We start from the raw sequence: 27,697 nt of genomic DNA, 5'->3' as shown, positions 1-27,697 counted from the left end.
CTAACATATTTTTCATCTCTCTCTCTCTTTCTGTTATTTTCTATTCAAAGATACTTCAAAAAGATTTTCTTCCAGAATGTATCATTTTTGCTTTAAAGGCTCTCCGCAGTCCTTACAAGTACGTTGCACAAAAAGAAATGGCGACCAAACAAACAGCCTGTCTCCAATGCGCTATCGCGGTCGTAGAAAGTTATTTTTTAACCGCAGCCAGTCGCCGCAGCACTCCCGTGGCGGAGTTACGTGCGTTCGATTCAATAGTCGAACACTCGAAATAAATTTCGAAGTAAAAGAAAGTTCTGTGGTCCGTGCCTTATCAGCTGTTTTTGGATTCGTGTAGTTGTTACCAGTGGAAAATGAACGTAAGTTACTTTTTCAAGGTCGGTTTTTTTTACAGCGGTTTCTGCAGCTATTGTTAAATTTATCGTTCTATTCACTGTACCTTTTAGTCTAAGGTTGAAAGCGAAAGAACAAATTCCACAATTGGAATTGCAGGATATGAACATTCCAGACGCTGGAATTCAGACTTGAACCGTTTCGATTAATCAAGTTTTAAAAAATACGGAAAAATAAAACGTGATTAAGTACCGTAAACATTTCTTCTTTTATTAACGTAATAACGTTATATCAGATTGCATCGAGTAAGATTTACAATTGGTTCAATTATTTTATTTATTAGTTCCGATCAAATTCGTTGAGGTTCTCAAGACAATAACATTTTTCGTCATGATTTTCCATTGAGTTTTATTTACTGCTAGTTGTAGACCCTAGTACTGTTCTTAAGATTATATTGTTCTCTTATCACAATGCAATAAGTTAGCGAGAATTTTTGCAAGGCAAAGACCGGTCAATTACCTTTCTGGCTTGACTAGATCTGTCTTGTACACCTGGATTTATTTCAAAGCCAGTTACAGACCTAGGAATCCAATATGGAGGTCCTGGATTCCAAGTCTGGAACTGGCTTGAGAGTGGCTGAGAGTCAGTAATAAGTTTTAGATTTATTGGCAAAATTTTCATTAAATTCCTGAATGGACTTCGAATTTTATTCAATGCTTGTATTGTACTGTCGGGATACGCAATGCAGTTGGTATTTACGTCTGTGACTCACTTGACTAACGACCTAACGAGTTGACAAAATCAGTTTTGACCTAAGAAACTGTGATTTTACCTACTTACCAGTAATCTGCCCCCCTAGACAAAACGCACTTTTTGATCGAATCGAAAATAGAATCCGTCAAAACTCCATACAAAAAAGGGGCTTTTCGACCACTTTTCGACTGGTTTGCGATTATAATTTGCACTTTGTCTAGACCCACTGTAATAGATAACGTCCATAAACCAATATTAGGTATTGCCTCTCTATTATTCTGATCATTCTAATAATTAGCCCATGCCCAATAAAGTAATAGCATTACAATTAAGCACTCTACTTAAAATACTTGACTGTGTGAGAGAAGTACGCGAAAATGAGATTTATTTGTTAATAATAATATGCCAAACAACTGCCAATCAAGATTATCTCATAAAATCATAACAAAATAGTTACCATGTACCTAAAAGTAACTGAGTTTCTCTCGCCACTTCTTAGCATAGCCGGTATGTTGTCCCGAAGTAGTGCTGGGGCAAGCTCTATTTGGGACGCATAATAATTTGAATCATATCATCGGTAAGTACAAAATAAATACTGTTAAGAGTAAATCACGATAGGTACATAAAAAGACCTCACCTGCGCGAACTTTGCGCGAAAAATTAGGAGCGAAAACATCCGTTTATCGAACAGTTTATCTTTAAAACATTAGGCTGAATCCTGCCCTCATACATTTTAATGGCATTAGCTTCGATGAGAAAGGTCTTCGTTCATTTGATATGGACCCTACTTGCTAGTGAAAAGGCTTCTAAAAATAGACGTAACGGCAAACGAGATCTAGGGCTTATAGATACAGTATAAACTAATTTTAAATAGGTGAAGTTGTTTGCAAACATTTTACACTAGAAAATTATCAATAAACCATACTAATCCGTTTTGAAAAAATATTTCATAGTCCACTAACTCGTTGATGTCTTTTGTACCTTAGTCTTTTTGCAGACATTGTGTATCTTTATTCGAGTACCTATACACACACTAGCAACTGTATTATATAAAAATAAGTCGGGTTTTCCTCCCTGACGCTATAACTCCAGAACGCACGAACCGATTTCCACGGTTTTGCATTCGTTGGAAAGGTCTCGGGCTCCGTGAGGTTTATAGCAAAGAAAATTCAGGAAAAATTTCAACAGAAAAGCGGGAAGGGGGTAAAACGGGATCCACGCGTACGAAGTCGCGGGCGGCCGCTAGTACCGTATATTATTTACTTATCATTAGGTCAAGGTTACATAATCAGACAGAATGCGCTGAAAAATTCAATGAAACTGTTTCACCAATGTTACAGAAACTATATTTCCGTAAAATAATTACATAAGCGCGGTTTGTAACGGCTCGATGCCAGTCAACTAAAAATAGGAAACTGAACGCAAACGCAATCGGTAGCGAATAAACTGTTTTATTGAAGACAAATTGATTTAATGCATTGTTGGTTAGATTAAGCTTAATACCGCGGCTTCGCGTGTATAGAAAGATATTATGCCTATGTCACTCAGGAATTAAATATCTTTCAGAGTTTCAGGGATTAATTCCTACAACAAACTCACAAACTTTGCCTCTTTATCAGTGATATTAGTATCGCAGTCCACTGTATCTCATTTTTTTTTTAACTTATGCAATTTTCTAAGATGACAAATATTTTTATTGCACTATGACTAGCTAACCGTTACTGTGATGAATTTTTGATAGTTTGTTGTGGTTTAATGGTACGCAATTTAGATATGATATGACAAAGTCGGTCAGTAAATTGTTTTTTGATGGGCAAACGTTATCATGTTGGACTTACCAATAATGCATGTAGAGCAAGTAAGATTTTTATGTTCCGATGCATCTTTCAATTAATAACATCACAAATTAATGATAAAATTAAATATTTGCAAATCATGAAATAGTGTCAAACATGTGATTTCTAAACATAAATGGATTGAACATTTAAAAATCTGCGGTATAATTATCTATTATTAATTCCAATTTATAATATCGTCACGATTATAACTATTATTTATTCAATATTTTTGTACTGTTAAAATTTCGGCCATTTTAGCATTACAGAAATAATTTAGTCACGCAAGAGGTCGCTAAAGTCGTGACTATTCGTTACTAGTTTAATGCCTAATTCACGACTCTACTCCTCTATTATACTTACCTACCTGTCGTAATGGTGAGAATTGACTAAACATTTCTCAGACTTTGAACAGGCATATAATTTATCAGTCATTTTGGTCCATCATCTCAGCCACAGGACATCCACTGCTGAACATAGGCCTCCCCCAATGATTTCCACATCGCCCGGTTGGTAGCCGCTTGCACTTGCATTCAGTGCAGCTGTAGCGCCTTCTACTTACTACCTTTATGATGTCGTCGGTCCACCTTGGTCCACGTCCCATTTTGGTTACGATGGTAAAACATTCCTACTAAAATTTTCACCCGTTTGTTATACCTATCATGTTTCTTTCTGAACAGAAATTAGCACATAATGGGTCTAATTTTGAAAAAAATCAAAAGTATTTCGCTGTTAACTCGTTTCTGAAATAACACTTGGCTCTCCTTCTACAAGTAGGTATAATACCACTCGATTCTCAATATTTAGATGATCGTGTCTCACTGCTGATAGTTCATCATCAGGACAGTCTCTACTGCAAGCACCCCTCCCCAGAGGCAAATGGAGAAATTGTCCTACACTCCCCATGACCAAACAGTTTGAGAAAGCCTTATGTTCGTTAAGATTTATTACTTAGTAATCTTCCAGGATTCATGGGAAAAGTGGGAGAGGTCCAACTCTAAGGCTGAGTTGCACCACTACTACCTATAACAAAAACCGGTGTTTTTTGTATGGAGTTTGACAGATTTTTGACGTTTATCAAAGTTAAAAAAAGATGGTGCATCCCAGCCTAATGCCCGTTTTCACCTTCAATCACTAATTTTTAAGTGACCCCTATGAAAACAAAATGCCTGTTTTAAGTTGCCATAGGGGTCACTTAAAAATTAGGGATTGATGGTGAAAACGGGCATAAATCTATTCTGCCTGTGTAGATGCAATCTGTGAAACCACGCGACAACTGACTGATCATTCCGATTTATTTTGTCCAAACCATCAGAATTACTTTCTATTTCTTGGAATCATTTAATAGAAATAAAAAATCCTTTTTTCCAAGTGTTTGTGCCTCTGTTAGTCTTTATTTTTAAACAGTTTCACCAATACGTAGTACTTTCTCTAATCCACCGTTCCATTACTGATAATTATAGTTTTATTGTTTTGTTTTTTACGACTACTTTACTCGCTTTCGTTTAATGAAAGTTATTTTTGGGGGTAAGTAACTAAATTATTTCTTTAACAAAAGTTTATTTATTGAAATAGAGGAAGAGGCACATAAATAATAGTCATATCGTGTCATCAGGCTGTTGCCAAAAATATTATTTTAAAAAAAATATGAAACAATAATTTGCAATACTTAATACCCAATTGTTTTCTTCAAGACACTCGCAATCATTCATAATAGATACAAAACAAAGCCGTAGTAACATAAATTGTTAGATTTTTTTTCAATGCAAAATCACATCGTACAGTCTGTACACTATCAAGTTAAAAGTTATCTAGCGATTTTCTAAACGTCATCTGTCAAACTTATTTCAAAAGATACCTAGCGGTTGCAAATCTGTGCTAAATCTTTTATTAGTCTTGCAAAGTTAATCCGTAGGCTTGTATATGAATTTAAAAGTCTAGAATAGAAAGCTAATCCTATTAATTAACACATTATACTAAGTTAAATAACATTAACTCGTTCGCAGCTACAACAATAGTCCAAATTGAGGTTGCGTAACATCCCGTATGTTTAGTGACAGTTTTTAGAGTAGAAAGATTAAATCTTAGTCCATTCAGTTAGTTCCCACTGATTTTTAGTTAGCGCTTTGTTAACTCTGACATTGTTTGAAAATAGTAAACATACTGAGATTATCTGTCTATAATTAATTAAATTAAAAATTCAAAACTTAGAATTTTCAAAATTTAAAAAAATACTTAGTGCACTCTCACAACCGAGACGAATGTAACTACGCCTGTTAACTCATAAAACTCATTTATTTTTGCAAATGAGCTTTTAAAAAGCACGTTTACACGTCCCAGTATTAACCCTAACACTGCTTTTGGACAATAAATGGGCCAGTGCTGAGAAGAAGCAACGCAAGAAACTCAGTCACTATTCACTACCTCTCAAGCTTACAGTCGTTTAGGCTACAGAGAGTGCCAAAGAAATATAACATGTCCTCTGTCTCTACATCACTCGAAAAACATAACTCTCCTTCTGTAGCAAACGGGTAAAAATATTTCAAATAGCTTTACATTCAAGTGGCAGTGTACTTACTACTTGCCTTAATTCGGTTATTGATTTGTTTCCTATCGAACTAAATTAGTTTTAAAATATCAGCTATTATGTAGACTTCCTGACTAGAATATTACAGCGTGACATTACATTACAGACGGTGTAAGCTTATAATAATGTATTTTGTGACTGATTAATTATACTTGAGTATAACATAGTGACAAGTTTTAAGTAGGTGCTTAGAAAGCGATGATAATAATAACTACATTAAGGAATGAAAATCAATATCCTGTAGTTATTATTTTAACTTGTAAATGTAAATTAATATTTGGGTTTAAATCTACCTATTTATCTATTAATATACCTACAAGACAGCAAAATGGAATTACGTGAAAACAATATTAAAAGTCATAAGTAGTTATCGCAATACGAAAAATGATAGAGCTTTGATTATGTAAGTATGATTTTAGTTATTTTTAACGTCAATATTTACCGTGCTTGTATAATGGATACCTACGAGTAGATATTGCTAGCATTTGCAAGCAGCTTCGCCCACATTGTGGTTGTTAATGATGTTTTATGTATAAACAGTATGTGTACTAAAGTTTCATCAAAATCTGTTCAGTATTTTTCGCGTGAAAGAGTAACAAACAAATATCGAAACATCCTCGTAAAATTTCCCATATCTAATATTAAGTAGGATTTGTTTGATAGGATATCAAAATAGTAGGTACAGTATATCAGTAGAACAGGACATTCTGTAGTAGGGTAGGACATAATATAGGTTATCAGTAGGATAGGAAATTCGTAGGATAGGACAGTAATAACTTTACTTCCTTTACTCCCCAAGCTGACAGACTTTCCTAAAGGCTCGGCCAAACCAACGCGATCACACGCGATCAGCCGTATCAGATGCAGCGATGGCGACCAGACTTAAACGCATTGATCGCCATCGCTGCACGCCGGCAGATCGCGTGTGATCGCGTTGGTTTGGCCGAACCTTAATACATATTAGTAGGATAGGATAGGAAGTAGGCTGGGATTAGCCTAGCTTCCTTAACTCCCCAAAGCTGACTGGCTGTCGTCAAAGGTCGTTTCCTTGGCTACTTCCGAGATCGTTTGTGAGCGGCATCCTTTATCGCATTGTTCGATTCGTACATCCTCATTATTGTTCTATGGCGTGTTTGTTTTTGTATTGGCAACACCTAAAGGTAAGGCTAACGTGGCGTAGTGTGTGGTAGAAATTTGGACACAATTAGGTTTGTATTGGCAACACCAAAAGTAAGGCTTTGGGAGTAGAGTAGGGGAGAGACTTGGACATAATTATTTAATTTTGTATTACCAAAAAGGCTAACATGGTGAGTTAGACTCTCGTCTTTCTTTCGTGACTGAGTTTCTCCCGCTACTTCTTCTCAGCATCAGCTGATATTTTGTCCCAAAGTGGTGGTAAGGACAGCTATATTGGGTCAAAATATAAGTGCCCTAAAAAGGGCCTAGGCATATTACACTATAAACAATTTGAATTTGATCCGAGGTTAGGGGTTAGATCTCTAGGAGGATTAGATAATAAGTACCAGTATTAATTATGAAACTTAGAATCAAATCAAACCTATGAAACCCCGTGTAAGTGTTTAGCAGAAGTTTGCAGAAGAAAATAATAATTATCTACCCTTTAAAATATCTAAGCGTACGATGCAGACAGGTGTAGAGTCGCTTGAGAATCGTGGATAACTATTCGTTAAGAAGAGAAACTGCACACAAAATCAATCAAATTACTGGATCAAGTAAAAATTTGAGTATGTAGGTATGCTATATTCGGCTAGAATTAATTACACCTTATTTGTAAACTGGCTATATCCTTCCTGAATTTCGCTGAGCGAGTGAGAGCTAGGAAGCAATGACACTGCCGCGACTGATTGTACACTACAAACCCCATCTACACCTGCACCTTATGTCCAGAGAGATAGGGTCGAAACTAACTTACTTAAAGATCACCTTAATTAGTGCTAGGCCACGCAGTAATGCGTTCATATTAGTTCTTACTACGAAGAAATAAAGCAGCAAATTGCACAAAACACTGCTCTACATGTTGGTGCAATCACAATAGACAATTTTAATAATGCATGACGGCTGGCCCTATTTTCCATGATATAGAGTCGGTTATGGCCCGCACATGTGTTCATTTGGTGCCCTTTCAGCCATGCAGTGCTAATTCAAGCGACAGACGTTACTGTTTCTCTTTGAATTTTGAAATTGTAATTTTATTGCCTTAACGTTTATTCTAAGTGCACTTTTACTTCTAAACTAGCAATTAGCGGTATTAAAATCTTCATTAGTTAATCCTATTATGTTATTTTACAGTTAAGCGTCAGTGTGTGTAACTGTAAAGCGTAACGAACTTATGAAAAATTAACTTAAACTGAAAATATTCAATGTCGTTATTACATACCTACCCGCATTTTAGTTTATTACGTCACTGGCCTGAATAGATTATTAAGTAGGCCATAGATTAACTTAGATTAAAATAGCGTTTACTATAATATGTTTCATTTTAAAGTTTACATATAGTTTATTTTCATAATATCAATTCTACTGACAATCTGAGGTCTGTTTCTGTAAAAGGTAATATTACTTTCAATTGATTATTATATAACAACACTAGCTTTCCGCCCGCGGCTTCGCCCGCGTGGAATTTTGTCTGTCACAGAAAAACTTTATCGCGCGCGTCCCTGTTTCAAAAACCGGGATAAAAACTATCCTATGTTCTTTCCCGGGACTCAAACTATCTCTATGCCAAATTTCATCAAAATCGGTTGCGAGGTTTAAGCGGGAAAGCGTAACAGACAGACAGACAGACAGACAGACAGACAGACAGACAGACAGACAGACAGACAGACAGACAGACAGACAGACAGAGTTACTTTCGCATTTATAATATTAGTTGGGATTAATGCCTATATGAAAGGAAAGGTTGCTAACTGCCTTCAGTTTCACTTGATAGTGAAACTTACTAAGAAATACATTATCCCCTCTTCGTCTCTCATTAATTTTCTCAATTATATGATAATGTTATTGGACGTTGTTTTATACTTTCATGAATATTAAAACTTAATTTGTGCCTTACAAGACCACACCAATATACTTCAACAATTTTGAAATATAATTAACTACTTAGTTCTCATTGAGATATTATTTGGCCGTCGAGTAAGTAAATAGTAGATCCTGACTACACAGAAGTTGCAGCGGTGACAATAAATAATATTCCATGTAGTTACTTATCGTCGTTTAAGTTCTATCACCAAGTATGTAAGTCATTTTTTAGCAAGTTTTCAGGAGATTGCACGAAACGACGCGTCTTTCGATTCTCTAGCAAATGGCATCAAAATGTCAAAACCGCCAAAAAACTACTTACGTGGTGAGTGATAGAACTTAACCGACGTTATGTTATAAAAATCATGCTTTAATAACTTATCCCCATAATAATTTGCCTCAAATTACGACACGATAGTCCCTCATTTAGTACTACAAATTATTACGTGCGTGATGTAGAAATGTATAAAAAGCTCATCTCAGTTAAACGTTATAATTATTCTAACATCATTATCTCTAAGGAAAGTTTCGCGCCATTGTTTCAATCATTTACATATCATTTGGTCATCTAACAGCGTTAAATAACACCACACAATCACAAAAATTGCACAAGAATTCTTTCCCATGCTGTATAACGTTATTTCCGCGCTTTCTCTGCGACTTAAGTTATATATTTAACTACAATGCCACTTTAATATGTCTTAAGGTCGATGTGACTCTAAAGACCTGTTATGAAACTCCAATCAAATTCAAGGTTTGATAAGCTGTAACTGGTTCAATTTCAATATTTGGACCAATTAAGGTTGACAGTAATTTTGTCGCATATCCCTGATTCCTTGATTTGCCTTTCAGGGCACATAAGCATGTTCCAGAAATACAGCTTGCTCTTACACCATTTCGAAAAAAGGGATTCTACTTGAGCATCGTTTGAGAGTACTCCAAAAGATCAAGAGCGCTTAGTTAAAGGTTAAAGGTGACTGACTGACTGACATAGTGATCTATCAATGCACAGCCCAAACCACTGGACGGATCGGGCTGAAATCTGGCATGCAGGTAGATGTTATGACGTAGGCATCCGCTAAGAAAGAATTTTACGAAACTCCACCCCTGAGGAGGTAAAACGGGATCCACGCGTACGAAGTCGCGGGCGGCCGCTAGTTTATTTATAAAACCAGCAAGGTACCTTACTTAACCCTAGAGGAAGTCAGTTCAACGCTCGATTAAACGACCGTTCTCCTTTCAAAATCTACAAATTTCAGTAACAAGAGCAAAGCTAGAGTGTATCGCTAGCTAGTCGGTAATCTTTAACATTTCATTACCACTGTAATTGCTGCGTAAGCGTCAATAACCGACTATTTTGAAAACCAGTTCTGCAGGCGACAAAATGGAAAGCTATCGGATCTACCATTAAAGCACACCACAAACTGTAATATTAGTAAGTGTAGCCTTTCTAGGAGAAAATACTAGTAAATCTCTAAATCCGACAAGATAAATCTAGCCTATAACCCCGGAGATTCCATAGCAGAACAGGTTATGTGTATTATTAGCATTGGATTTGCATATTAAAAGCGTTAAACAATTTCACTTTCTTTATGGAGGTCAATGTCGAATCTGCTTCCGAGTTAGGAGTTATTTGTTATGGTATTTTAATTGAAGCTTATGTTAGTTTGATTATTGTTATCGTAACATAACAAAGGCCGACTAAACTCCTGCAACTAACTAGTGAAGTCTTGTAGTAGGTATAATCACTTAATATTATTTATTTAAACTTTTGCACATAAAACTGATATACAGTGGCTGACTTAATTCTGGATAGCATTCTCTACCAGTCAACCACAGGTCAAGCAGAGACACTAAGGCGGTGCAAGATAGAACTTAACTAAAGGCATAATTAATTAGTAATAAGAAGGTAGAACTTCAGTTGGCAAAAGACGTCCACAGCTGGACAAAGGTCTCATTCAATGATACCATAACAACCGGTTCTGCACTGCCCGCATCCAGGTGCTACCTAGAATCGCCGGTCCACTGAGTACGAGACCTCATTGGGCCTTCCAAAACTACTGTCAGGTAATATTTTACATTAGGTATTATACAGTACTAATGAGTGGCTCGAGAATTACGAAATATAATTTTATTAATTTCATTGTTGTTTGTTTACCACGCGGTTTTCAGCGTGTTATTGAAATTCCTTCAATATTGAAAATAATTCAACGTTTAAGTTACAAAACTTAACACCTGCTTATCTCGTGTGCCTGAATAAAAGAGTCTAAAATTGTTGTTAATATAAAAACACTCAAACACTTTCTAAACTTTCAATCTAGATTCTAAACATTTCGATTCGAATACCGCTTAAAAATCACAGCTCACGATTTTCAAACCGATCGACTTTCTGATCGATTTTAAAAGCGGTCAAGTTCATTCGTATTTCGATAAGTTCTCGCTTCAAATACAATAATTTAACATAATTATTGGAACATTCAAAAACATGCTTCAATAATATTTTTCGTAATTAATAACCTACCAATAATATTATTTTTAATATTATATACCGCGCTAAGCTGTTAATAATTTGCACCTTATTATTTCGTTCTCGTTTATTAATCGTATTGCCTAAAGAAAATGGATCTAATAGGCCAGTTAACTTGATTAATTTACAATACATTTCACATTGATGTAACAGCAACTTTCTTTAACATCTTTGTTTCTTCATAATGTCGGATTATCACGAACAATTTTATGCATAAACTGCTTTAGCAGTTGCACATTTGATTTCTACCACAAACTTTTTTGAAAAGAATATTTTTTTTAAATCCCACCTAGATAAAAAAATTAATTTTGAAAGTCTACAAAATCTTGGATTGTTAAGTAAGACAAGATATACAAATGGTCAAAATATACATTACTACATTGTTTAACATAATATCCTAATTGTTAAAAAGATATTAAATACTTAAGTAAGTATGCGACAAGAAAATTCGAGTCTCTTCTCTCAAAGAACCTTTGTGCGCCTCTAAAAGAAAGTCATGCCCAAATAAACGAGCTCATTTAAACCCAAACAAACAAATGGACAATACTCGACCATTGCTCAACAAAATGACACTTTTATAGTTCTATTTAATAGCCTAATTTAAGCAGTTATTGTTCCACTCAGTATGCAACTCATGCGCGTGCGTTGCCAAAGCACTGGATGTGGTAACCAGCCGTGACAGAAAAAACAAAATGGCTGACCTCTAGGTCATTCTTCATTAGCGTGCAAATTGCTTGAAAGGTGAAGTTGATTAGTGAAAATTGGGAGATATTTTTGTAGATAGAATCTTTCACTACTTCAAATGTGCGTTCTTCTAATATGAAATCAAAATCAGGCGACGTTAAGGGTAAATGCTTGTTTCATTTGTCAGGTTTAATTAGTAGGTAACTCTACTTGTTACATAAGAGGAATTCAATGGCGTTATGTAGGTACCTATGTTCTTCTTGATGAGATTTATTATTTAATGACATAATAAACTTCTTCCTTTTCCGTCTTCCACTTGTCGTTAATGATTCTTATAATACTTATTAATTTAGAAACCCTTTCTCTCAATAAACTTGTAAGATTACTTACATAAACCCCTGTTATGTACCTATACTTACCTGAAGAAACATCTAGTGTCGAAGTTTTTAATGGATACTTAGGATTTTTTGTTACTCCAATAAGAGAAGTACATACCGGTACTTAGTACTTAATTAATCTGAAGAATATCTGTTTTAAATCATAACTGTCGAAAAAATGGTTCTAAAAATCTACTTTTTGGGGGAAAATTATCCAGTACACTAGTAGGGGCATGCAAAGGCAATCAGGTGAAGCTTATCTGGTTAACGAATTGTAATTTAAAATGAAAATCAGTCGTATAAAGTAGCGCTGAAATAAAACTACTTACTCATTGTAAACAAATCCTTGATACCTTTTAGAAGTTAAGTCACTCACCAATCGAAATATTGATCAACCTCAATGCATTGGCATACATTGCATTGATGACTAAGTAATTGTTTGATTGTCAAATTCTTCTTTCTCCTAACCACTGACCTGCGATGCATCATGCATTACCAATTAGCTTGCATCTAACTTTAAAGTAGGTTTATGTCAAATTAATTAGTATGGCATCGTGTAAAACTAATTAATTGTTTAACGTTTAGCAGGCTTGAATAAAACAATTGTAATCTTTCCGCATTCGTCGTCGACTCTGGTAATAAAGTATTTATTAAGATGTAACTTTAGTTGGAAATAATAGGACATCTCTAGGCTAGACCTACGCGACTTCTGCCTGCTATAGGTACTGCAACTGATGTTCTATTGCGCTGCTTCAGAGAGTTGGTCCTGGGGCACCCTGAAAAAAAACCCTAGAATTTGCCACGGGCCTCTGCCATAGTTAACTTACGCCACTAATTAATATACAATTCATTATGGACTTTATGAAACCTCCATTTACTTCTGTTATACACCATAACACATTTATACAGGGTGTCTAGACTGTCATATTCATATTTGCAACATTGCCAAACTCCATTAAAGCGGTCCATAGGGGCCTACAGCATGTTGGGTACCACTGCCCTAGCCCCTATGTCATAACCCCATTGTGCGATTCTCCATCGCAACCAGGAATAAATCACACGCAAGGACAGGGAAGTTCCACGGCCATTAGCATGCACAATGGGCCGCGTTCGTGAGCTGAATGGACAGAAAGTGAAAACGTGTTGCGTCCACTTTCGGACAGGTCTTAGGTTGGTGTTAATTTATTCTCAACTAGCGGCCGCCCGCGACTTCGTACGCGTGGATCCCGTTTTACCCCCTTCATCTATCTTACGCGGTTTAGATTTTTTCATACAAATGTTTTTTCCCGCTAACTCCCGTTCCCGTTGGAATTTCGCAATATCCTGTTGTAACTAAGCTTTAAGTTTACTAAGGAACCTGCATGCCAAATTTCAAGCGTCTAACTTAAGCGGTTTAGATTTTTCATACAAAAGGATTTTCCCGGTAATTCCTGTTCCTGTGGGAATTTCGGGAATTCCTTTCTTAGTGCACCTCTACGGTACCCAAGCTACGTCCCTTATAAATTTCAAGTGCCTACGTTTAGCCGTTTAGGCTGTGCGTGGGTATGTCAGGTGAGTCAGTCATACAAAAGGAATTTCCCGCTAATTCCAGTTCCCGTGGGAATTTTGCAATATCCTGTTGTAACTAAGCTTTAAGTTTACTAAGGTACCTGCATACCAAATTTTAAGCGTCTAACTTACGCGGTTTAGATTTTTTGATACAAATGTTTTTTCTCGCTAATTCCCGGTCCCGTGGGAATTTTGCAATATCCTGTTATAACTAAGCTTTAAGTTTACTAAGGTACCTGCTTGCCAAATTTCAAGCGTCTAACTTAAGCGGTTTAGATTTTTCATACAAAAGTATTTTCCCGCTAATGCCCGTTCCCGTGGGAATTCCTAAGTATCCTATAACCTGCCCAGGAGTATGAAGAATAATTGTACCAAGTTTCGTTAAAATCCGTCCAGTAGTTTTTGTTTCTATAAGGAACATACAGACAGACAGACAGACAGACAGACAGACAGACAGACAGACAGACAGACAAAAATTTTACTGATTGCATTTTTGGCATCAGTATCGATCACTAATCACCCCCTGATAGTTATTTTGAAAATATATTTCATGTACAGAATTGACCTCTCTACAGATTTATTATAAGTAGGGTTTCTGCTCGAGCTTTCTCGAACTCGAGAAAACTCGAGAAATTTGGCTTCATTCGAGACGAGAAAAAAATTACCGGAGCTCGAGAATTCTCGAGTTTCCAATTGGAAGCTTTAATATTCTTGAAAGCCTATTTTCTAAGACAAAAGTAAGTTTTTAATTATTTCATAGGTTAAGGTTGCTTTTAGACTGGCCTAATCTCTCTTTTTTAAACTGATTTGATTTGCAATGCAAGTAATGATCTCAATTTATCAACATTACCTACTCTATTTAGTTTTACTTTTGTTTCATATTTTTGATGCTGTTTTGTGTCGCTGAATAAAATATTTAATTTTCATTTTTCATTTTCAATCGAAAGTAAGTAACGTGGTAATAATGTTCACCAACGAGATGCTATACCTATTTATCAAGTATGTTTAGCTCTGACTGATTTAAAGACTGAAAAATTTGTTAACTGTCTGTTAGGTTAGGTACTCGTGTGTCCTTGTAAAGTTTATTCAAGTCGTTATCGTTTCCACTCACCATCAGGTGATCCGTCTGCTCGTTTGCCTCCTATCACATACAAAAAAAAAAACATCAGGTGTGATTGTGGTCAAATAACTGCCTTGTTATGCATAAAAAAAAAGAAATTTATTAAACATATTTTTTTGTTTAGAAAAAAAACTATTTATCGTAATTTTGCTATTTGGACTTGTGTTTTTTAGAAAACAAGTGATTCAATTGTAGCTCCAGATTTGTTTATTGTTATTATTGCTATTTATCCTTAAAGTACACGCGACTTTATGACTTTTGTTGTGATTATTAGTTAATATTAATTATGAAAGAAGATTTTATGTTTTGTTTCTTTCCTTACCAAAATAAGTGGTAGGTGGGTATTTCTCATCAAATTGCGAAATTTGATTCCCGAGCCATTAGTGCCGAGTCACATGCATTAAATTACATAAGTCTTTTTTTTATTTGAGTGTTCGCTGTCTATACCACTATTGCATAAAAAGAAAACGTATTACCTCTAAAGAAAAAAAAGATATGGCTACTTTATTACCGTGAAAATCATTCCCTCACCTTGTCCCTTAGTACAAAATTATTACTAAAATGCCTATTAACTTGAAATATATCAATATTTTTAATAATAAAATTATGCAAATATGTAAGAAAGATGTTTGTTATTGTCCATAAAAGCTTTCATCTTACAACAACAAATTTATAAAAACAATGATTCGATTTTAAATGTGTCCCGCCAAATAAAATCATTCCCTCATCCTATTACGAATATTCGATTTCTGAATGTGTCAAACGATATTTAGGAACGCAACTTTAAGTTTTTAGTACCTGGATACACTCTCAAATGATTCAAGATGGCAATTTCTTCTCAACAGTAGGTTAGTTCGTGTAAAAAAATATTTTGCGTAAAATTGTTAAAAGTTAAATTTATGACGATCATTACCTCACGTTACATTAATGTATTAAGCATTTTAATATTTATCATTAAAATTTGTTGGTTTTATGCGTTTTTGGGAGTAAAATACATATTAAAAATGTAACAAGCAAATTGAGCTTATGTGTCGGTGTTTTTGTAGCTTAAGTTAAAATTCGTCATTCCCTCACAGTCATTCCCTCACTTCTAAGTGCAGTGAGGGAATGACGGTCGTGTGAGGGAATGATTTATCCAGTAATCTGCGGTTTTTTAGATTGTTTAGACACCGTTGATTTTTAGTCGGCCGATAGTTTAGTCGGGTTGGACTCTCAGTGCTCACACTGATTCAACTAAACAGTTGAATCGGGCGTGGGTGCGCAGACCGCCGATTTGAAATCGGGCCGATTGCTTCATTCGATAGAGAGCTGTTGAAGAGATCAGTCGCGTAGAATGTTTCCCAGAAATATTATAATTTTTTCTATACCAAATTAACTCATGCCTGCGGCTTCAACTGCTCGAAATTCAGATTGTTACATAAAAGATAAAAGTTTAATAAAAATCATCTCAAATTTATACATCATGAAAAGGAAATTGACCTCCTTCTTCTCGAAATTGGACCTACCTAGCTGAATCGTTTGTCCGAGGTAGACATACTTGTCAACAATCTCAAGAATCGAGCGCAACATGGACGTTCGACATAAGCTTCGTTTTGTCCGTGTTCATCCTGTGATGACTCGGAAACGTGGCCTCTCACTATAGACCCTATACAGAAGCTCAAAGTTGCACAGCGTACTATGGAGAGGGCTATGCTCGGTGTTTCTTTATGAGATCGAATCAGAAATGAGGAGATCCGTAAACGAACTAAAGTCGCTGACATAGCCCGACGGATTAGCAAGCTGAAGTGGCAGTGGGCAGGGCACATAGTACGCAGAACTGGCGGCATGAGGCAACAAGGTTCTGGAATGGAGGCCGCGTACCGGAAAACGCAGCGTGGGACGTCCACCTATAAGGTGGACCGACGACCTGATAAAGGTAGCAGGAAGGCACTGGATGCAGGCCGGGACCAACCGTGCGATTTGGAAGTCATTGGATTATGTTCAGCAGTGGACGTCCTGTGGCTGAAATGATGATGATGAAAGGGAAATGATCATGAAAAAGTGAAATCGAGAGTAATAACTAGTTAAATCAATTAATTAGTAATAATAACCTTTCCCGCCAAAAACGAGGAGCAAACTGAAGCTATCGGCCGAGTTGGACGACGAAAAATCGGCCAGTGCGCGCGCGTAGAGGAGCGCCGTCTGATCAAGCTATCGACCGATAGTTGGACGATACTTTAGTTGGAAGGCAGTTGGGAATCGTATTCAACTATTTAGTCGGCCAAATCAAATCGGTGTAATGTGCGAACTTCCATACATGCCCATACTGATTAACTGCCCGACTAAACTATCGGCCGACGAAAAATCGATGGTCTGCGCCTAGGCTTATTTAATTCATGTAACTTGTATTTCATGGTATTTAATTTAAAAGAGGTGCATGTATGTGGAAGCAAAATAGCACGACAAAAGAAGTTGAGTGATGCAAAAAAATAAATAAAAAAGAAAGAATACGATAGAAAAAGGCGAGAAAAATGAAAAATAATACTGAATCTTTGAAAAAACTGCGGGAAAAAGAAAGATTAAAATATTTAAAGAAAAAAGCGAAAGTTCAAGTAAAAACTTAGACTAGTGAATACCCGAAATACTTGTCAATGCTTAAAGCATGCCAATATGCCATTTGTACATGTTGTTTTTTACTATAATATAATAATAAATCATTCCCTCACTCCGTTAATCATTCCCTCATTTATTAATTTTTTAAAACCTCATTTTTTATAGGTAATATAAAAAAATATGGAAGACCAATACCCCTGGACAGATCTCTAAAAGTAACTTTTCTGATCTCTGCAAAAAATATCTAAGTTTATGTAAAAAAAAAAAAATTAAATAAAATCTCAAATTTTGAGATTTCATAAGAAATACCCAGGTACTAAATTCTAATATTGATTGGTGTGCAATAAAAGTAGGTATATTAGATTAAAAAACCTGCGTTTTTATTAAATTTCAACCGATTTCAACAGTTTTAATTAAAAGACTCGAGACCCGAGAAAACTCGAGACTTTGGCCTCGAGAATTCCCGAAACTCGAGAAAAAAAATAGGTCGAGAAATCAGAAACCCTAATTATAAGTATAGATATTCGCATTGAGGCCAAAAATTGGTATGTTCACGGTATTTTTGGTTTCTGTGGATGTTCTACTAGTTGGTTTTCTACTACATAATATGTATAAGTCTACTCTTAACTGCTCTATTTTTTAAACTTTTTAGAAAACAAAATGCCGAGTTTCTCTATAATGTCTGGAGTTGGAGCAAGTGAGCCAAAAACTAAAGCAATAATTCACAATCCACCATAGCATGTAATTAGCTTAAGACTGTCGTTCCGTTTTTTGTAAATCTGTCTTGCTTATATAAAGATTTTATTATTATTATTATTAATTACCTAAGTAGGTATGTCATTATGTAGAAGGAATACTTCCTACTTACCTCAATATACAAACCTAACTAGTTACTTATAGTTCTAAGTTGATAGTCACCGAGGCGCGAGGGTTTGGCGCGAGCTTCATATTTATTAATTGTGTCACGGGAGGACCTATTTTCGCAACAGGGCATTCAGTATGGTAAACAGCCTGCTTATTTTATTACCCCATCGATAGTTCTTCAAGCGTAGACCACCACAAGCTTGGAAACCAATGACAGCTTTTACGCCGTGCATCCGGCGTCATGCCATGCGTACGCGCCGACAATCTGCATTGCGGCGCGTTAGTTGAGAAATACTTAATTTGCCGATACTTTTACTATGCGAACTAGATCTTGTCGTATTAACTGTCATTGAGGCAAAACTTAACAAGACAGGAGCTTCTAGGGCCGTGTTATGAACTCGAACATTAATTTATTAATTCCATAATTCAGTACATCTCTTAAACAAACAAATCTGGAGTATCGAACTTGCTAGAGATCAGTATTCAGTGCCCTCAGCACGAATAACTCTCGTAAACGTAGGTATAGTGTAGGTTAACGTAATTTTGTTTATACAAAAAAACAGTTTACCATATCGTAACGAGATGAATTTTATTCGTGCTCAGGGCACTGAATAAATAAATAGTGCATTGATCTGAAAGCAGTCAGTGGTCTGTAATCTGCGTAATAGTTGTCATCTGTCCAAACCTTAATCCTTTCCCTTTTACTTATTGCGTCACACTGTGTGCTCCAATTGCTGCTTTGAGCCTGCTTTTTACTCAACCACAACAGGGTCTCTAGACAATTAAAGTATGTCATGTATGTATATGACATTCGACTTCGTGATCGCTTCGCTAAATTCCAGACAGTTTAAAACAGAGGTAGTTAATTAAATTCTAAGGAATTAGAATTGAACCCATTGTTAGACCTTGCCTGACAAACACGCTGGTTAAAAGTGGGTAGATGTAATAGCAAAACGGTAAAAACTAGGCAGTATGTATGATTTAAAACCCTCTAAAATGTAACTAATGAATTTAAGTAGGTAAGTAGGTACCTACCTACTTACGTAACCGTTGTTATGTGTCGCGAAAAACTTGACTTCAGTAAGTTAGTTGAAGACTGAAGAAAAAGTGGTGCGAATCTATTAAAAATGTTTTCACTTTTTAGACTTTTCTAATGAGACAATTAAAATGAATGGGTTATAATTAACTTGTTCTAAAGTATGAAAAATGGCTACAAAAAGCATCTCTTTGCTCGCACGTTAATTCTCACGATTGGAAGTTGTTATAAAAATAGTCACTGTACTTTATTACGTTATGTAGTTAAGTACAAGCGAATTGCTACTTAACAAAATAACAATACTTTGATAAATACACTTGCGTAAAATCTCGTTTCTTGTGTCTTTTTTCAATGCCTGAATCCATACTACTTCTCTAACAATTTTCAAGAAAAAAATAATTTTATCCATTTAAGGTAATCAGTTTCAATTCAACTAAGACTAAGATCTCGTTCTCTCTTTCATGATTTGGTCAATTTAATCACAGTCGGCCATGACCACCATGGCAAGCAAAAAGGTCGAGACAAAGTAATACTAGGGCACTATTTAAGTAGTGAGCCTCGACAACATAACGTGTTGTTAGACGACATCTGATACTTTTAATGAAAAGTTTGCATTTTTGACTACAACCTTATTCAAAACTTTTTATCATTTGAGCATGTTTTGTATTATTAACATTGAATTGAAAATTATCTTGACTACAAAAACATGGAATTGATTTGCGGAAATTTTCGCGCGAAGATTTATTATGACTTTCGACGTGGTTAATCAATACAAAACTGAAGCGGTCAGCTGAATTTCACTTTTGGTGATAAAGATCTGTCCTTTACCATTGTAAAACGCTAGTTTAAGAAGTATAATATTGTATGTCATTGGCTCACCAGTGAACTTTGCGCAAGTCGTCCAAAATGACTAATAGTGGCGGAAAACATTGATGTTGTCAGAAAAATGGAAGAGAAACCTCGTCATGTGATATATCGTAGGATTGAGATAATCCTAGGCATTAATTCCACTAGCAGTAATAAAATATTGTATGACTATATTATGGTTAATACGTTTTTTTCTCGCTGGATGTCACAAAATTTTTCAAACGCTCAATAGGACGCTTGTGTCGTTTAGTCCTTGGAAATGTTTGATAAATATGTTTAAAAAGCTTTAAAAGCCGTTTTTAAAATTGTGACAGTTGACGAATTAAGGATCCATGCATAATGATCCTGAAAATAAACAGCTATCGACTATGGAGGTGTTTTAAGATGAACCAATTCCAACAAAAGTCCCATGCGCTCGGAACACTTTGAAACTTACGGTCGCCTATTTTTCCGAAATATCCGAATAAATGACAGAAACGTCACTAGAGAAATTTAGAATGGTTAATTCTTAATAGCAAACAGCCACTTTTTTTCCAAAAGTCTTCAGTTTAATAAGGGAAACTGGCCAGCATAGTCGAATCGCCATTCGTGACGAAAATGTGAGCTTTTACACGTCTCGTCAAACAACTGACTATTTGAACACTCAAAATATGAAATAAACAGGTCCAACGCTACAAAATTCTTGCTTGGAATCTAAACACTTCTTTTGGTACCCATTATTTTAAAATTAAATGCGTGAACAGTGATTTATGTAGCCAGAAGCAACTGTCGGTGCGGTCAAAAACCATGCTTTGGAGGTGCCTCAAGCTGAGTGGAAAAAATGCTATGAAAAGTGTTTCGGACACATTAAAAAGTACATAAATCATGAAAGACAATACCAATAAACGCAATCAATACCATTTTAATAATATACTACTTTGTTTTCATAGTTAGGCTCACAACTTAAATAGTGTCCCACGTAGAAACTTTAAAAACTTGTCTTGCTTTTTATTGTCTCGGTCTCGGAGGAGGTGTGAAAAATAGAGTCTTCTATCCGCACATCGCTCTAAGCTTAAACCACTTTCTATTTTTTCTTTATCCGATAATGGGAGTTAGGATCGCGTTGCATCATTCATGGTGAGAGAAACAATGTTACCGTGTAGAATACGAAGGTATTTTAGGTCATGGTCTAATAAGATCGGTGGGAAATTTCGATCTATTGGTAATTTGTTGGAGCCTTGGAGGCAAAACGTTTCACACGTCGTTAAAGTATTTTTTGGGGACTGCATGGCCTACTTTTAAAAATATTGTTTGAGTGTCTGCGTGGGCCATGCTTTAAGTTAAGGTTTCCTTCACAAGATAATGTGCGATCTATTTTTATTGTAGGTAGGTAAGGTATTATACTGTTTTTATTTTATCATCCACGACGAGGAAGCTCTTGGTCTGTATCCCCTAACCTGATGGAGAGATTCAGAAAATTCTTGAAATGTTGTCAATTTGGTATCTTCACTTAGGTACTCACTTAAATTCTAAATGAACATATTAGATACTAACTATTAACTCGGCAATATTTTTATGATCGATCTATTTGTAGGTACATTTAATTACATCAGTTTTTAGATTATTTATTATTAACAATGACTAATGCAAGTAATTGGCTCAGACATTTTATGCCCAAGAAAGTTATCGTTTTATTATTTATTAATTAATTTTTAATCAGATCTTTTTATTTAGTTGACTCTTTAATCTAATAAAATATATGACAGGTTTATTTTATTTAATTAGAGGTAGATTCGCCTTCACTTGATAGGTTTTATTGGCGGTTAGTTATGCTCAAGCATTTCCTCCGCGTTTAAATAAAAAAGGCTGCCATAGTATTTAGCTCGACGTGCCATGTCGTCGTTAAAGATAACAAAAAAGTTCTCGAGTGGCGACCACGAGCTGGAAGACGTAGTGTGGGCAGGCCTCCCACTAGGTGGACCGACGATCTGGTGAAGGTCGCGGGAGGTGCCTGGATGCGGGCGGCGCAGGACCGGTCTTAATGGAAATCCTTGGGGGAGGCCTTTGTCCTGTGGACGTCTTTCGGCTGAAACGATGACCATGTCGTCGGTACATTGATGACCTTTTACATCAAGTTTTACATAATTTTATGCACATTGTAAAGTTTAAAGACTATTATTTGATTATTACATAAGAGAGATAAACATCAATCGGATAACATCTTTCGAGTTAAAAACACATTCGGCCTCGGAACAATGTCAAGAGCATCGGTTGCCATGAGATGGCTTATTTAATAATACCTACAGTTAAATGGCTGTGACGTAATTAAGCTGATCGTCAATTTATGCAATCGTTTGGGTCAATCACCTTTGCATAATTTTGTTGGAAAGACAAGTTAGGTCATTGTTGCATAGTGTCTTTTTAGCCGAGTTCAAAAAGGAGGAGATTCTTTAATAAAATGATAAAAAATTACCAGGTTTTTCATAATTATTTAATAAATTAAGGACAAATTAATCTAAGTACAAGTAGTTACAACGATATCTTTCTTTTCAACTTTCCAGTTGTTGCCCTATTTTATCGGAGGTGTAACACCTCTAATGAAGACATTAAATATCGTCTCTATCCATCTCTATCGATTGTCCAAATTACATGACTGTATTTATATTTATTGAATTATGTACGAATTAGAGCTTATTACCATACAATGATAGATAAATAGTGATAATGATTTCTCGATTTTGTAGACAACATGGTATCCACGCAATTTCCTATTGTTTGTTAATAGCGCGGTTTTCTCTCATTGTTTTTTGTGCCTAAATAAATTATACACGAAATACCCTTATTTCAATTAGCAGATAACAAACAAATACTCAAATAAGGTAAGTGCCCCCTACTTCGGTATATTAAGGCTCTTACGACCTTAACATTTTATTTAAAAATAACCAAGCATGATATCAGTATGAAAGCTTTTGTATGCTAAACTTTGGTCTTTTGACAGTAAGTTAATACATAATTTATAGTTATATAGTTTGAACTTTTTTTTATATTAATTGTTCTGCGGACCTCTTGTTTGGATCCTGTTTCGTGACAAAATTTTGCTCTGTTTCTAAGTTCGTGAACTCATGTCCCCTATTTCGGGATAAGGTTTTATGCATACCGTTAGGATATTTTAATAATGAGTAAGGGTTTAATAAATTTAAAAACGATGATAAAAATTTACAATAAAATAATTATGTGAAATTGACGATATTACTTACCTGAAATATTCATAAGAAATAATGTGTCTAGTATAATATTTTGATTTGTTAATTCTAACAATAAGTGAAAATATTTAAATAACCTTTAGAAATATAGAGGGGGGCGGGGACTTAACCCCCCCCCCCCCCCCTCGTACCCATAAAATTTGTATTGTTATTTCTAGCGATATCTGAAAATATTTATATAACCATTAGAAATGTGGGGGGACTTACCCCCCCCCCTTCGTACCCATAAAATTTTGATTTGTAACCCCCCCTTCTCCCCATAATCCCACCCCTGGAGCTGTTTCAAGTGAGGGTAGCGCCCCCCCCTCCCCCTGAAAATAACCCCAGATACGCCAATGACTCATAATAAAAGTAAGTATTTAATTAATTTCTTAGGTAGGTAAGTATTAAAAACTAAAAAATATGTCGATTTCTTTGATGGTGTGTGTCATAAAAGTACCTAACACCATACATTTATATATCACGAACTTGGAAAAAAGTAACAATAATACGGTTCCTTGTTTCGTGATACTGATTATTCCAAATTCCCCAGGTAAAATTCATGGATTATTGTCAAAATGTGTCAATTAACTATTATCTATCCCATATACAATACAAATAAACAAAGATAAATAAAACAAATCGAAATAAAACCAAAAATATGCTGGTACTACTTATGCTAATTTATCTTAAAATTGGTCATATATGTGAACTTCAAACTCGTGTCATATAAATTCTAGTGAACGAAACATATACCGAATTTAGGTCACGAGAAACTTAAATAAATGCATTATTTGTTTCATAACTTACATTTAAATTATCATAAATAATTATTTAAAAACCAAGCATCAAAATGTTATCCATAATATCCTTGAATCGGTAGTGTCACGAAATAGGGGACACACGAAAAATAATATGTACGCTATTTCGTGAGTCAATTAATCGCAATTTTAAAGGAATTCTACGTTGACATATAACTTTTTTCTAAGCCAAATCAATTGTCAAGGAACACATGAAACCACTATTACAAGTTTTATTTAAATGGACGTTCCTTCGCCTTTTTATAAGCTTAAGAAGTTGGAGCGCTAACCTTACGGTGAGAGCAACCTTTGCAAGCCGCACGGTTGTTTTTGGCTCTCTGAGAGTTTGAAGCTTCGTATTACTCTCATTTTTGGCGCCACAATGCTGGTACTTGGTTTTTTAGATAGCTTAAATAATAGAGTTTTTGCAGTAATGAAGAATTTTTATAAATAATATTCCATTTGCTTATTATTTGAGCTAGAAAAAAAACTTACGAACTTACGTACTATCACGAACTAGTAGCCGTTTACCTTACAAGCAATATAATTGTGAATTCGGAAATAGAAAATTGTTTAACAACTTATTACAGGATTGATCGCATAATAATGTACTTATCTTCAATATTGGGTAACACTAACAGCAAAATTAGTAATGATTAATTTCCAATATTCAGTCTTTAAATAGGCATGAACGGAACTAATAAATTTAACAAGGTACCACCACTTACGGTAGCCAAAATCGAATTGATATGCCTTAAGTAGAGCAATTTTACCGGTGCAATGATGCAACGCTGCTTAATTGGAAGAATCTTGGTTAATAGGACTGAGCTACTTTATGGTTTGCAACATCCCTATGTAGGTACTTATAAATATTGGTCATGTTAAGAAAACTACAAAATCATAGCACCCTATTTCCGACTCGTCTAGCCAGAGCTTATGTGCTGCCATAGCCGAATCATGTTACTACAACTAGAACTGTAAGATTCACCCAATCTTTTTTAATTCCAGATACTATGGTGCAGTGTGGTGGTGTTGGCTGCCACTTGGGGGGGCGCTAGCGGGCACGGGCGTCTCATCGAGCCTCCGTCGCGAGCGTCAGCCTGGCGCTACGGCTTCGACACGCCGCACAACTACAACGACCACGAGCTCTACTGTGGCGGCTTCTCCCGCCAGTGGAACAAAAACGACGGCAAGTGCGGCGTCTGCGGCGATGCCTGGGACGCCCAACAACCCCGAGCCCACGAGTTCGGCGGACGCTTCTACAAAGGCGTCATAGTCCGCCGCTACGCGCCCAAACACCCCATCACAATCAAAGTAGAACTCACAGCCAACCACAACGGCTTCTTTGAGTTTAGAATCTGCGACGAATTCAAAGGCACAACCCAGGAATGCTTGGACAAGAACGTCCTGAAACTCAACGGACGAGACGACACGAAGTTCTATCCTCGCGACGGGAACAAAGTTTACGAAATGAAATACATATTGCCCGAAGGATTCGAGTGCTCGCATTGCGTGATGCAATGGAGATACATAGCAGGTAACAACTGGGGGAAGTGTGAGAACGGCACGGAGGCGGTGGGGTGCGGTCCCCAGGAGGAATTCAGGGCGTGCGCTGACATCGCGATAGGTGACAAGTTCGCGACGACGACCAGGAGGCCCAGGCCTTCGTACGTGCCCCCGAACAGGAGACCAACAGTGCCCACGCCAGAAGAGTCGACTGGCAGCGCATGGTACGGAGTCGTGGTTGCCATCGTGGCCCTCTTCATCGCTTTGGCAGTGCTGGCGGGAATATACCTGTACTACTACAGAGGAGGCATGAAAATCAAGAGCCTCTTGAAGTCCAAAGTCCCTGCGCCTGCTCCTGTTCCTCCACCGAGGCATAAAAGGTCTTCCCTCTCTAGAGAAGCCCCACCAGAACTGATACCTCCCAAAGTTCCCCATTTACCTGAGTCCGGGTTTGAAACTGTAGATCTTCGTGCTAAGTGATACCGTCGTAGTATATTTTAAATAAGTGTTAAGAGGCTATAGGTTAAGTTAAGTCACTTACCACTGCCTTGATAGTGATATTTTAAGTGAATTGATTGTATGAAGTGTATGCGCTGTGTGACTCCGGTATGACTGGTTTTGATTCGACTAAGTATTTAATTCTAAGCTAGGTTTTTATCATTGTAAATTTTATTTATTTTATAATAAACGTTTACAACATGTTCTTGGGGAGTTTTTCTTATTTAATTCAATAGAAGATAGAAATCGCAATGAAACTTATTCAACAAAAAACTTGTAATTATTCGCAGTACGAGCGTACAGAATAAAGCTCGTCTACTTCAGAAACCTGGGTTGGAGTTCGAATCCTAAACTTCCTAAACAAGCTGTGCAGAACTGCAGAAGAAAAATAAATGTCGCAGCGAAGGTGCAACTCACCTTAATAACTTTATCACGTCAACAATGCGCACTTAAATCCTACGATACATTTTTGGTCCTCTTGCTGCTATGGGTTTGACATAGCTGTGTTTTTCTTTCTAAAACTTATTAAAGTTATCCTATCTTAAAAAATCTGTAAAAAAGTATGCAAAACTTTGACATTTCCCGCAATATGAAATCCATAGACTAATTTTACATGTTTTTTTTTTATTTTGCTGACAAAGCGATTAACTTGTGGTCTGGCACACGAGATGTAAAAAGCACTTGGACGAAAAATTACTATAATAATTATTCTTAGGATTATGACTCCAAGTCATAGAGTTATTAACCCAGGAGTGGAACTGACAGGCAATCCCCTCTAGCAATGTGAGTAGACCAGTGGTTCACTCAGTTTATAAAAACTAGTTGCAGCGCCACCAATGACATATTCCAAATGTCACTATTGATTAGTAACGTGCTGAGACAAAAATGGTGAATTGCAGTGTATTTTATTGTAAAAAGATATCTGAAACTTCAAATCTTGAAAAGGACTATATTACCTTCCATCAGTAAATATTATTTTATTTATTTTAAAATACATTAATTAATACACTAAATTTGCAAAAAACTAAATTTCAAGAATTGTTGCCACTGGAAAGCACAAATTCCTAATTTTGTAATATTTTTAAGAATAGTGTACTTACGAATATAATCGAAATTTTATGTTAAAAATTTGATACTGCCTACCTATTGGCAGGAAGTAAGTATTTGGAAAAGAAAGTTTTTTTTTATTTGGTCAATATACTAATTAATTAATGTAAATAAATCCTATGTCCAAACGTTTGTATTAATACAATAAAATAATGTTCGTCGAATCTGCCTATTTCATTATTACATAGTACGGTCAGTGTTTGGTAACCCAAAAGTGAACATTTTTATTTCAATACGCTGGCCACCCAGCGGAAATTTTAGTGTGGTACAGCACAATATGAAATATCGATATCGACATCGACTTGGTGATTGTATTGTTAGAAAAATGTAAGAGTCGCACTTCTCCTGTAAATAATGTTACGTATAAACCGAACAAAAGAAAATTGAAACAGAGTTCCATACC

At 35.9% G+C, this 27,697-nt stretch overlaps 1 protein-coding gene across 1 annotated transcript; it reads left to right on the top strand.

Annotated features, from left to right (window-relative positions):
* Positions 1-199: 199 nt before the first annotated feature.
* On the top strand, positions 200-26,392 carry LOC135082140 (uncharacterized). Its single transcript, XM_063976890.1, has 2 exons — positions 200-359; positions 25,192-26,392. Exons 1-2 carry the CDS (start codon positions 354-356, stop codon positions 26,167-26,169), a joined length of 984 nt encoding a protein of 327 aa, XP_063832960.1. The 5' UTR covers positions 200-353; the 3' UTR covers positions 26,170-26,392.
* Positions 26,393-27,697: the final 1,305 nt, after the last annotated feature.

This window comes from Ostrinia nubilalis, chromosome 21 (genome assembly GCF_963855985.1).
Source record: "Ostrinia nubilalis chromosome 21, ilOstNubi1.1, whole genome shotgun sequence".
In the NCBI taxonomy this organism is placed as follows: Eukaryota; Metazoa; Arthropoda; class Insecta; order Lepidoptera; family Crambidae; genus Ostrinia; species Ostrinia nubilalis.
Note: the sequence above shows the minus strand (reverse complement) of the source record. Positions and strands in the feature narration are given on the sequence as shown.